This window comes from Strix uralensis, chromosome 10 (genome assembly GCF_047716275.1).
Source record: "Strix uralensis isolate ZFMK-TIS-50842 chromosome 10, bStrUra1, whole genome shotgun sequence".
Lineage (NCBI taxonomy): Eukaryota > Metazoa > Chordata > Aves > Strigiformes > Strigidae > Strix > Strix uralensis.
Genome location: NC_133981.1, coordinates 5,519,314 through 5,532,909, shown reverse-complemented (window position 1 = coordinate 5,532,909; position 13,596 = coordinate 5,519,314). Strand labels below are relative to the sequence as shown.

Sequence of the window (13,596 nt, the reverse complement as noted above, 5' to 3'; positions counted from 1 at the left end):
CCCAGTAGAGGTTACTGAAAAACTCCTATCAACTTCGCTAAGGTCAGGTGTTCACCTCTACAGAGAAGCTTAGACAAAAATCTCTGAACCTACAGACTGAGTGTATACTCCGAAGTGCACATGCTTACAGGGGTCAGAAACTTCACATGCAGCTCAAATTTTGGCACTGTTTGAATTTGAAATGTCTGAGCAGGCAACTCCATAGCCAGATCCTGCCCTAACTCACACGAATGCAGGACTCCATGAGTAATTCCATACCTAAGAATGGGTGGTGTCCAGCTTTCTCCAAAACATTTTAGATTTAATGCATTTGAATTATACATAAAGAGCCTTTAATTCTGCAGTATATTGGCTCTCCTTGTTTACGTATTTGAAATAAGAATGCAGCTGAAGCCATTGTGTTCCATTTGGAATAATTAATTTTTCTCACTGATCCCACTGCTTGCTGTATAAAACATGGCCAGAAATATAAGAACAATTTTATTTGTACAACATAAGTATCAGTTAATTTATGATATAACAAAGTCATTAAAAACCCCTTAGTATTGAGAAGGTGTCTGCTTTCTGTGGAGACCATATCTGCATAAATACTAAAAAGCCAATACAGTAGGTTTCATTCAGGAAGGTCAAACTACCTGCTGAAGCCCTGTAAGGCTTTAAGGCTGGAATCCTCCCGAAGTCACTTACCTCAGTAATTAAGACAAATTAGAAATTAAAATAAATAATAAATTACTAAGAGTTGATTATTGGGGACACGATTCCTCATTAATGCTCACATTTTTGTAATCATGTGTTTATTGAATACTGTTTTTAATAAAAATGTCTTTCAAAGTGAAGAGGCATGGAAAACATATGAATACATTTGAAAGTCCTGGATAGGTGGGCATGTTGAAAGAAAACCACAGAAGTCCTTCCAGCAAGATAATTGCTATCTATTTGTTATAATCAAGTCAAATGAACACAAGGGCAGGTTTCTGATAAAGGGGAGACACATGAAAAAGCAGAATATGAAAAATCACCTGTGTAATATTGTAGCTACATTCATCTCTCTTGCTTCAAGATTTAATCTACTGCAATGCTATTAGCCATGTGTCAGTCAGGAATATAAAGATGTTAATGATAAAATTTTGTATGTGCCAAAATAAGAGCTCAGTTTAAATCTGCTTGTACAAATCTTAGATTAGGTTATCATTAATTATAAATGTAATAGCAATACACTTCTTCCCTTTAAGCAAAAAACCAATTTCAGTCCAAGAGAATGAAATAATGTGAATTTTCCCTTAGCACAGACATTAAACATGATCTTATTGGGTACTGCCTGCTAAATAACACAATTTTAATCTCACACATTTCCATCCTCAGGTCCCAGTCGTGCCATCAATTACATACATGCCTTACATTTAAACACATAAAGGTTCAACTCCAGGGCTCTGCAGCCCAGCGTGATGCTGCTCAGAAAAGGATCTATCTGCATTTCACATGGCCACCGTGAAAACATGTTTTTGGGTGATTTAGCCAACTCCTGAAGCCTCCATTAGGGGGCTTGATTAGATACCACACCATAAATTCTTCAGCATGCTGCAGGAGCAGCAGTTTATAGCAGAGAAAAAGGAAGGTGGATGTTCCCCTAAAATACCTTGATATTTTCTTGGCTTCAGAGGACGGCTGTGTTTGCAATATTGCATTTGTGAATTTAATTGAAGCTGAAGATAGGTACAATTCACAATATGGTGCTGGAACATAAATCCGCAGGGAGCAGAAAGCAGAAATAAAGTCTTAAACAGCTGAAGAGCACTACCTCTGTGCTCAGTGAAGAGCTTCATGCCCTTGAGAAGCAAGCCCTCCACTGCAGTTAGCGCTTTTCCTTGTACCTTGCCAGTCTAACACAGGATCACTGTGCTCAGCACACTGTCACTGTAGTGGCCACAGACACGTCCTGGTGCTCTGCTCTTCGCCTCTTGGGATGCAACTTGAGACAGCTACATCTTAGCAGAAAACAGTAAGATACCAAGGCTCTGTTGGGAACCTGCTGTTTCCTTGTCAAATGAGATACCTCTTGGTAGAGTCTCTTAATAGAAACAGCTTGTCACAGGGTAGATGCTACCAGAAGATATCAGAAGTGCAGGAACTGAGCTTGTAAAAAACACATCAAGTCTAACCACTGATGTTCATCAGGAAAGGATGAAGGCAATCATGGTTATTGAAGGAATAAGGGAAAAGGTTTCAAAATTCTGCAGAGATTTAACAGAAGCTAAGAGTTAATAAGATGGACTCTTGATGGGACTCCTCCTTGTAACCATGAGATGACAGAGGGATATGAAGGAGTCATGACTGCACTGGCCTTCACACCCTCGCATGACTGCATGAGGTAGTCAAGGCACATTTTCACTGCAACGTACTTGGTTACTCCACTATCTCCTGGGCTCATGCACCCACACTGAGTCATTCTTGAAGAAGCATAAGAGTGTTTCTCCATCAGATTCTGCCACTTGTTATTTTAAATACAGTATTCGTAAACTCCAGTACTAGTTAAAAAATTAATTTACTGACCTTTACACGTAAAACTGCATGCACCTTGATCCAAGCACTGGGAAGTGCTCCTGAGCCTTGCAGTCTAGACACAGCTGAAATGATTGGCATCGCCTCTGAATCATTTTACTTCTACTAAAAATGGTGAAAGACATCTGGAATAATACTCTAAATGAATCAGCTGCATTGGCCAGCCATTGTGTTCTTTATGAACCACGTTTCCCTGGACTGTGGAAGACTATGCAGAGTTTTGAGTTTTGCCATAGGGTCAAGGCTCAACTATTTCTGTACTGATCGCACAACAAGTCCTGCTGACATGAGTGCCACAGCGTGCGCTGTGCCCACGGGCTGGGCAAGGAACCCATAAAGCCTCAGTGAGCTCCAGAACAATGCACCACCCAAGAACAGGAAAGCTCTGAAACAAAGGATAGCAGGAGGAGGGTAGAAGTGAAATTTGTGCTAGTTCCACTATTTGATATCATTTAAGTTGCACAAAGATGCATTTCTGCACTGCTGTCGGGGAGCAGGTCTCGCGATGAGAAGAAAGGAACACTGATAAGGGATGCATTTTGTGTTGCAGTGCTGCAAAACATACAGGTCTGCAGCTATGATGCTGCTGTTATTCTTACTTATCCAACTCTACTGAGAAGGATCAAATCCAGAACTGTTTTAACCAGATACTGACCCAACTATGGAAAAAAACCCAACCAAACAGGAAGAGGAGCTGGTTTGCTGAGAAAGACATCTTGCCAAGACCAGATGTTATAGTGAAGAGATCCAGGCAAAGATGATGTGGACATGGCCAAAATTAACTGAGTGTTGAGGCAAAGAGAGAAGATACGGAGAAATAATTTTGTTGGGCTGAATGGCAGGGGAGTTTCAGAAATCTGCTGTTGATTACACATGCATTACTGTCAGGCGCAAGGCTTATGTGAGTTTAGATTTATACCTCAGTTGTAATATCCAGTGGGTGACTCAGTTAATGGTATCTCCTTTGTCCTGTGTTTCTCTAGATCAAGCAGTGCAGATAATTATGAATAATGATAATGATTTGGGTCTCAGAGCAAATTTGCACAGATAAGCACACGCCTATGGGTGATGTGGCTTCATGCACAATAATTAAGCACGTACGCCATGGGAAGTGAAATAGAAAATGGGTAAATCATTCCTTTACAAGAAGATTTTTTTATATTTTGGACCTGAAGAGTTGTACTGTGCGCCTATTGCAGGTAGCTGGTAGATTGATTTTAGAGTTCGTAGACCAGAGAAAACAGAGGATTTGCCTAAATAAGAGCAGAGTGTAGCACAGAAATAAACACAAAAGCTACCTCTGAGCATGCTGACATGTCACTGAGCAGAGCGGTGGCATGCAGAGACACCAGTGCCACTTCTGACACCTCTCGAGCTGCATCAGGACGTCTCTGCGCTTGGCTCCCAGACACCTGGCAGAGCCACCCCACACCTGGGCCAGGACCAGCCAGCCCAAACGTGCTCATCTTCCTCCACCCGGCAGCTCACGGCGTGCTGTAGATGGGCCTTGGCAAATGTACTGAACATCTTTAGACACGCTGCTCTAAATTGCCATCAGTGTGGCTGCTTGCTCATAATTGAGAGTAGAAATTGGTCCATTGAATTGTAGGAGGTAGATGCATGGTTCCACAGGGATCTATTCAAATTTCTTTTGTAAGGATAGGGTTTCACAACCTAACAAGGTTACTTCGAAAAACTTGCTTTTGTGAAAATGCCACTTATATTTTGCTTCTAGGATCAACATGGCAAGTAAGACTTTCTCACACCCTCTGGCAGCTTCCAGAGGAAAAGTTCAGCAGCTTATAATTTCATCAGTTGCAATCAGTTCAAAGAAGAATTTTGTCATTTAAAGTTTTTAAGGCATTTCAGTGGGCTGCCTATGTGGGAGCAGCAGCTGACGTCAGAGAAGACAGTCATTTAGCAACAGGTATATGGGGGACAACAGGCCTCTTCTACATCTCCAAACAAGGAAAATGTTTAGGAAAGCTTCAAGATCTTTCCAGGCAGTATCTCCCATCTTTGGAAAAAGCCAACATTGCTGAAATTTATCTCTAGCAATTCTGAGAGTCATTACAGACTCCCCGTACATGCAATAGTTAATACACAGAGAGGCACTTCCAGGGGGTGATTTGGCTTTTGGTGGCTTGAATAGCTTTACTGTCAGTGCCAAGATCTTCAGGTTCATTCTCTCTTAAGACCTTCTGGGCATGATTCAGCTCCAGATTAAGGCACCTCCATTTGGATGTCTGTATGCAGGTGTCTAAATGTCCATTACATCTTGTCATTAGATTGGGAATGGAAGGGGTGGATTCACCTTTGCATCCAACTAGACTAAACCTCTGCCTAAGGCCCAGTTCTTCACATGCCTTAGAGCTCATCAGCAGTCCTTGCAGATTTTTAACTACAAAGCTTCTCAAGGTGTCTCCCAGCACTTGCTCAGCAGGTGCCTTAATCTGCAGTGCTCATTATCAGGGGTCAGCAGCTCTTTCTTAGCATTACTGAGCCTGAGCAGACCACAGCGTGCACTGCAGTGATGGCTGCATTGTGTCAGTCCCAAAGCTGCTGTGGTCCAACAGCTTGGCTTGCTCTAGTCATGGGAAGATGTCCCCAAAAGTCACTGTTCTTCTGTTCTCAGTCACTTGTTCCATGCTAGAATGGCTGCTGGAGAAGCATTAGTGCATGCACTGGCCTTACGGTACCTGCCACCTGCACAGTTTTAATGGAACTTCTTTAGCCTATGTTACAATTTATATGAATGCCAGCCAGTCTTTATGGACTAATCATCAAAACATCCCTGTGAAACAGGGAAGAACTACTGTCTCAACAACACAGACTGCAACATGAGCTTTCTGCTGGTTTCTTTATCTAAGAAAAAATTGCCTCAATTACAGCAAAAAAAACTTGGTCAAAAAAGACTTCTTTCTGAGGGGAGAATTTCCCTCCTCCCACTACCTTGTGTTCATAATCCCCTGGGTTTTGACCCTGCTGTGCACAGAGTCCTGGTTAGCTCACCCTTCCCTCCACACAAGCTTGAAGGAGATAGCACACGAGTGCAGGCATGGTGGGACCATCAAACTGACTGTCGAAAGGCAGCCCCACCAGGGAAGTGCTCCTCCTGGTTTTAGAAGAGGAAGAATGGAGTTCTCCAACTATTTAGGTTCTGGTTAAAACTCATTGCAGGTGGTCTAAGACCAAAACCTCCCATCTCCTGTTACCCTAAAAGAGAAGGAGAAGGGTGGCTTCTTGCTAAGTGAGGTGACCAAGACATTCATCTTCATCTGCCATAGAAAGGAGAGGAGATGATAGCATATTTTCTTTTATTTTCAGTGGCACAGCATCAGACTGCAAGGCAAACTGACTAACGTTTTCCATAGGAATGTAATAGCTAACCTTTCATATTAGTTCCTGTGGGTACTCTGAAAGACTCTTTCTAGAAAGAAGTCACACATGTCTACTGAATACAGTCAAGGAAAATCTAACTGGATTCTTTCACTTTTCTAGGAAGTATGTTTCTTCAGTGTCTCAGAGATGGCTTTGAATGTTTTTTGGTAAAATGAACCTGATAAGCTGCAAATACAATCCTAGACCAACGACACAAATTAGAGAATACATCAAGGAAACTGAAAACACCTTGAAGCAGCAAGTACCAACATGTGACAGACTGAGGTCAATATAACATTTTGGGGATCTTAATTCCACCTGTGAAACCAACCAACATCAAACAAGGCAGCGGCTGCACAGGCCACCGTAACCCAGAGCTGCTCTCTGTCCTCATGGCTTAAAGGCAGCTGGATCCTGCACTTACTAATTCCCAGGGGAAACGCCTCAGGAAGGGAGAACAGCGCTAAACTCTGCTTCCAGCTTCACTCTCAGTATGGCCGAGAGGAGAATTTGAGCTTTGGTAACTTGATTAATACCAAATTAACAGATGGCTTTGGACTTGAGATTGTTTGCTTATCCCTGTGTCTTGCTTTCCTCCCTGAGACCCAGCAGACACCACCTCTGCACGTACTGAAAGCGGGGGGCAAGTCCCCCGGTCTCGAGAGAGAGCAGCGAAGCTGCATGTATGTACCTCATCCACAACATGCAATGATGGAGCAGCTGGTTTCCCCCCGGATGCAGTGCCTTAGTGTTTTTAAGAAGTGTTGCTCATGTTTTTGACATTTTACAAAGGTTATTCTGAAATTTCTATTAAAACAATGTGGGAGAGGTGCATGTTGAAAAACACAGCATTGGCACCCAGAGCCCCATTGCAAAGCACTTAAATTAAATGAAGCAGCACGGATAAAACAAATTTCTACCAAAACCCCATGATTTATCACAAGCGTAACCTTCTCTTCTTTATGTAATTAAAATAGATTCCAAGTAGCACAAACAGAGGAGATTAAGCCCGTCTTACCTGGAATAGGTATAATGGGAATACTTTCATTGGGGACCACACGGGGGGAACTGCTGTCCTCCACATAGAAATGGGCAGTCTGAAAACACTTTCTGTTAAAGAAGAAAGAAAAAAAATAGTTTCAAGTTGTGGAAAACTGCCCTCTGAAAAAATAGCCAAAAACTTTTCCACACATTCTGCTTCTCCATTTCTGTTCAATTTCTGCTCCATACTTTCAGATGTTATAGTTTTAAAACATTGATGCATGAAAACATATTTGCATTTTCTACAATTACAATCATAATTCCGGATTCTGGTGGGCTCTAATTCATTGCCATCTGATATCCACCTATCATAAATGCCTCTGTATATAAGTACTACTGAATAAGAAATTATACTCACAAAAGTTAGTGGTTACAAAACAGGTTCCAAATACATCATTCAGAAAGAAACTCTGCACACAAGAAACGTATTCAGCACACAGTTCAAGCCAAAATCCACCTAAGACACTCGCATTTCCAGGGAAAATACATTTACTGCAGAAGTTTCTGCTGTGTAACAGCCAACAACAGCATCTGTAACTGCTGCATGTCATGATGTTCTGCTATGAAAGTTATCCTTCAAACATTCCGGCCTTTTGTTTGTTTGTTTTAAAACACTAAAGCCATATAACCCTCATCCCATCCTCCTCCTGTAAACTTGCATTACACACACTGCTACAGAAAAACGCAATAGACACTTCGCTTAGGCCCCAGGACTCATCTCTGAAAAGGCCTATAAAGAACAGGAGAACTTAAATCCACCTGACTCTTTTTTACCTGTATTTAATGCAAAGCAGAGAGCACAAGCTGGTCATCACAGAAAAGGTACTGAGCAGAATAACATCAAGAGATCCGAGGAGACTCTGCATGGTGATGTTAACTGAGGCAGGGTTTTCCAACACCAGCGTCACTGCTCATTGCTGACTTAATGAGCTGCTTGAGGCTGGAACTGAATATTTAATGAGTCTTGCTTAGTGTGAGCAGCTATTGTGGCAGGAGAAGGGTCTGCTCTCATCTGTCGGGGCGCTTAACAATAGCTTCCCATGGCAGAAAGATCCCCCTCATTGCAGCCCTTAATGAACTGCTCCTCAACACCTGGGCAAAGTTTGCAGGCGGCCTTGTGAGCTGTGCCTTTTGTCAAGTTGCTGGTTCCCCGGCTGAAACATGTTTGCACGTAGTGGCTTTTAAGTTTCTGCCTTGCAGTCTGCTTCTCTGTAATTTGGGCATTGTGCTCTCCACAGAGAGCCCACTCTGCAGAGCTGGCTTTGCTGACTTTGTCAAAGTAATTTGCGCTCCCTTTGTTTTCAACATCCATACATACCAGAGAGCAAAAAAGTCACTGAAAATCAAACCACTCTCTTAAGCAAAACCAGAACCTAAAATAATCATGGGTGCTTGCTTTCTATGCATGTGTACTTTCTACTACACAGTCACAGTGCATTATAATGCAGGCGCATGCTACGGCAGCACGAGTACAACTTAAGACAATACAGAAGCAGGAGAGAGCGGATTTCACAGCATGGAGTAATTGTCTTGGAGCAGCTTTCTATTTTCAGGCATGATGTCTTGCATTGTGCTGAAGTTATTTATTTAGTGTGTATGCTTTTGTTAAGAAACACCATAAGGTGAATTCACACACAAGGATGCAAGATGTGCAATAGTCTCACAGCATTTAAAAACATTGGTTGAACTCCCCCCACCCTACTTGCTCCCTGTTCGCATTTTTTTTGGCAGCCTTTATTTTGGACAATGCACACCCTGGGGGCACGCAGCAGAATAAATCAGTCACACATAAAGAAGAAACTATGAATATGAAACAGGCAAAATGTTCCTGATTTTGATGTATTTGGGGCTCTTTCCCTTGAGTCAATACTACAAAAATCCTTGAACGGCTTCTCCTGGTAATGAAGGCCTTAAGAAGGTGTTTGATAAAAAGACAGACCTTTACGCAGGGATTTACAGGATTTTTTAAAGCTGATGATACTGAAGAAAAGCAATTATTTTTTGTTAATTTGTTATTTTATACTCTGAGAGGCTGTGATAGGCTGGCACTATGGTTTTTTATGCAGCCATAAGATAGCTATTTCTTAATAGCCTCAAAACATGTAACAGCGTTGGATAATCACACTGTGCCATACTGTAAGGTCCACGATGGCGATACCTGAATACCCAAGTCCAGCATATCTCTGCTAAGCACAACGTTGGAATAACAATGTATTAAATTAATATTTCACATAGTAAAGTTTGCTATAATCATTAATGTCACTAACAATTATGTATTTTATCCCTAGAATACTTTCTGTAACTGTTTTGAAAAGGCAGTCTCCATGGAAAAATGGTTTTCTCAAGTCACAAGCATCACACTAAAATACACTCACCTTACGTATATACATATATAACGCAGCATGTTTGTTACTTTACAATACTGGATACTGTCATGTTAGGTGAAGACATGCCTCTCAAACTCTTTTTTTTCACTTGCTCATAATTGCTGTACATACTCCAAGTTTAGCCTCTACAGCTGAGCTCGCTGTGCACAGGCCATTGCATCCCTGTCCTGGTGACTCCCTCCATGTCCCAGGGGCTCCTGGGGACAGCAGAAGTCAGCACTGATGGGACTATGCAGGGTCAAACGTGAGAGCAGGATAAAGTGGATCGATCTTTAAAAGACCTTTTACGATGGGTTTCACAAACTTCGCTGGATGAATTTTCCAGCAAGTTCTGTTTACTGGGTGTGTTTCCTACTCTTGCAGCTCTTCTCTGTGCAGCTCCAGGAGGGAGCACGCATCTTGAGGCACCAAGCAGATGCCTCCAGGCCCCCAGCAGTTTGGATAATGTCCATTTTTCAGTCTGGGACTGACTGAGGGAGGAAATGGCTGGGCCCAAGAAGAGTCTTCTGCAAACTCGTGTCTAGTTTGTAGTAATAAATACTGATAGCTGGGATCAAGGCTATTGAGAGGCACTTCAGACAATTTAGTATCTGCCTTCTCCCCCAGTTTAGGATGCTCCTTTCTATCCCCTGGCATTTCCCCTACCCATTACCTTTCCCTCAGTATACAAACCTTAAGTGGCAGCAGTTGCTAAGGCTACAAGAAGCTGCAGTAAATCTGTGTGCGTATATGGGGAGGGCTGGATAAAGGAAAAGGGTGAGATAGAAAATTGCTTGTTTCAAGTCACTGGAGAGGCAGCCATGGAGAGAGGTGGGAGTGGATACAGGGCTAGACAAGGTGCAAGCCTGCAACTATTTTCACATGAGCAATTCAGCCTGTAACTTTTGACCCCAGTGTGTATAAATGTGCAGGTGTTTGCACCTGTGTGCCCATTTGCTCAGGAAACCAACACTGTCAGCAGAAAAAAACAATACAATTTTTTTCCGATAGAAGCAGTCCTTAGTGATTAAGCAATTGGGATTTGTCAATGGCATAAATGATTAAAATCTCAACAACTGAAACACTGATTTTTAAAATAATTCTTGAATTTCTGCACCACTGGTTGAGGAGAAGCAAATCACAGCCTTGATTTCACTTCCAGAAGATTTCGGAGAGTCCACATCTTTTCTACAAAATACCAAAGAGTCTGTTGTCTCCGAAATACGCCTGTGTGCAGTGAAGCACACCGTTTTCTCTAGCCCCATATGTTTTTTTTGGCTCCCTTTCCCTGGGGTACAATAACTATGCGAGATTGTGGTGATCAGACACACAGTTGTCACATATGGAAAATGCAGAAAGTAAAACACTGCGAGATTAGCATCTCCCCGGAGAAGGAGCAGAGGCAGGGTCTGGAATGCAAAGATGACGCAAGGGAGAGCATCCCCCTGCCCAGAATCTTTTTGCAGAGATACTGACAGTGAATTATTAAAGCAAACTAAGAGGATGCAAAGTCCACAGCAGCAGCACCTTATTATCAAGCTGGAAGCATAAAAATATGCCAAGAGATGGTCCTGATTAGCTGGGTTAAATGCTTGTTCAATCTCCGCTGAGCAAAATACCAGATTAGCTTCTGTAGAAGAAGAGATGTCTCATGAGATTTTGACACTCAAAACAGGTTTCCTTGGTTATTAGTTAATAAACCTCAAGCAGCTTCTCCTTTATACTCATCTAAAAGCAAAAGGGAGAACCAGATCACATAATGGCCTGAAAGCATGGATGCATTTTATTTTCACGTAGAAGATAGTGCCTTAGTGTTTAGTTAATACTGCCTCCAATACAAACACACAGCACACACGGCAGTCGATGGGAGTGCTGGGAATAGCTCTGAGGGCAGCGTTTGGCCTTTACTCCTCTGAACGCCGTCTAGCACGGGCAGCATCCCCTGATCTGTGATGACAGGAGAGGGATCTGCGCTGCTCTGGAGCAGCTGAGGCAGGGAGAGAAGGAGCAAGGGATTATTGTGGAGGGGCAAGTGATTGCCTCTGCAGCGGCTGGCTGAAACACCAGGACAGTGACTGAACACAGGAAAAACCAAAGGTGAATGCAGTGCATTCTGGGGACACCCAAGAGCCCTGTCCCGCCTCACACGCTGAAGTGACTGACATGTTCATTGCTCCCTTGTTCGCTAGGGATCTACTCCTTCTTCCAGGCGTTTCTGTTGGTTGAAGCAGCGTGTATTCCCTCTCCAAGGCTTGCCAGATTTATACTACATTATTTCTGTAATAGCATCTAGGAGCAATAGGCTCCTGGTTTCTTGCAGCTACTTTCTTCTTGGGTCATTACTTCCTAAAGCATGACCAATTCGGGGGCACATCGCTTTAAATGGTCCTGGAGGCCTATTCACTACTGTCAGAGCAGGGTAAACCTTGTCCTCTGGACTCCTTTCCTCCAGAAACAGCCTCCCACAGACAGGAGCTCTGCAGAATTTATTAATGAAGAGGCCTACAGTCCCTGCAGCCACCCTACTTTTACACATAGTCCTTAGCTAGTGGGAAGAACAGGCACGATCGAACAGGAGTCAAACCAGTATCTGTAATGGACCTCTAAACCAAGCTGCACAGGACATGGCTTACTCTTTATCAAATGCAACCTGGATACAGGCATTCATTCACCATGCTCCTCCATCACGGGGCGGTCTGCAAATAACTCCTGGACAAGGATCCAAAGACAGGAAATGATCTCTTTCACTACCTCTGTACATTCATTCTCACTTTCAATAGAAGAAAAGATGCTTCAGATTCTTGTTGAACTGTTTTGCATGTTTTCCAGGAGACACAATTAAGATTGGTTTCTGCTGGCACCAAAACTAGAGTATGTATGCAGTCAAGTGTACTAGTAACACATGGCTCTGCACTTTAAACTAGCTTCACTATTCCTTGGCAAGCATTTGTCACTGTCAGAATTGGCAATGACTCCTCAGAAAAGAGCTGCAGACTACGGAACAACAGAAGCACTGCAAATCACGACCATGTCACCAGCAGAGCAGTGGATGGGAGCCTGGACAACAGCTGTCTGCAGTCTGCACTGCTCTAGCTGGGGTCATCAGTCACTGATTTTTATGAGCAATAAAACTGACTCAACCGTTAAGAAGAAAAAGAGAAGAGAAAACCACATGAAAAAAGCTAGTCTTATGAATATGAATAAGTGACCAGCATGGAGCAGTGATATTACGTTCATTGTATCAGAAGGGCATCTGCATTTACTCTTTTTCGGCCAAAAAATGGCTTATATTGCCCCAATTTTCTACAATTATTTTCCTTCACAGGTCTTAACGCTTAATGATCAGAATTCAAAAGCTGAGTTATAAAAGAACCTATGCTATGCTGGAGCGGTAAGGCAGTGAAGGCTGACTGAACTTGAGCTATGGGAGGATATACAAAGCGGGAATGCATAAAACTCCAGAGAATAAAAGAAAGCTGAAAAAAGAGGGAAATTTCCCTACAATAATGCAGATTCTACTTCCCAAAGATGATTTGCCTTCTCCCCACAAAGCAATTTCTGCCTGTAATCTTCTTGAGCAGTGTTAAGCATTGCACAGATATGATAACTGGAGAGGTCTAGATGGTACATGGATAGCTGTCAGAAGTTCACAGTGTGCCAAGTCCTTGGCGTCCTTTCCTAGCCAGCTCGGTGAAAAGTAGACTGCCCTTTTCAGAGGACTTCCTCTGGGCAAGGAGAAATGCTTTTTCACATTAGGGAGTTGTCGCACACCCACACAGTCCCGCAAAAGCTAAAAGGATCCAAACGCTAATCACCAGTCCAACCACACTTACAACCACACATTCTGCAGCATCATAGAGAAATAAAGACAGGAAAAAGGCTTGGAAAAGACAGATGGAAAAAAAAAGAAGGTGGACAAAACTTTGAAACAGTATTTGTGATGAAGAACACACCCACTAGTAAAATTGTCCATCTGAAAAACTAATCTGCAAACAAGACGAGGGATTTCTGACACAGAAAGACAGCTAATTTAATATTTATGGCCTAAATTTGCCAGCTGACTACACAGCTCTCCACAAAATTAAAAATCCTCTTCTCCTGATCCTCCGAGATCCTATCCTCCACCAGAGACTATACACCCATTTACATCACATACGATACTGAACTCAGACATTGTACAAGAAATAATAATTTTTAGAAGGGTATTCAAATAATTAAACAGTTAAGAAATAACAACACACACCAAGAT

General features: G+C 42.5%; 1 protein-coding gene across 1 annotated transcript in view; it reads right to left on the bottom strand.

Moving 5' to 3' along the window:
- The window catches only part of PTPRG (protein tyrosine phosphatase receptor type G), a 408,233-nt gene that overhangs the window by 32,863 nt on the left and 361,774 nt on the right, over positions 1 to 13,596 (bottom strand). Inside the window, exon 14 of the mRNA XM_074879020.1 lies at positions 6,959 to 7,050. Within this exon, the coding sequence (XP_074735121.1) occupies positions 6,959 to 7,050 (92 nt within the window). The remainder of the gene's footprint in view (positions 1 to 6,958; positions 7,051 to 13,596) is intronic.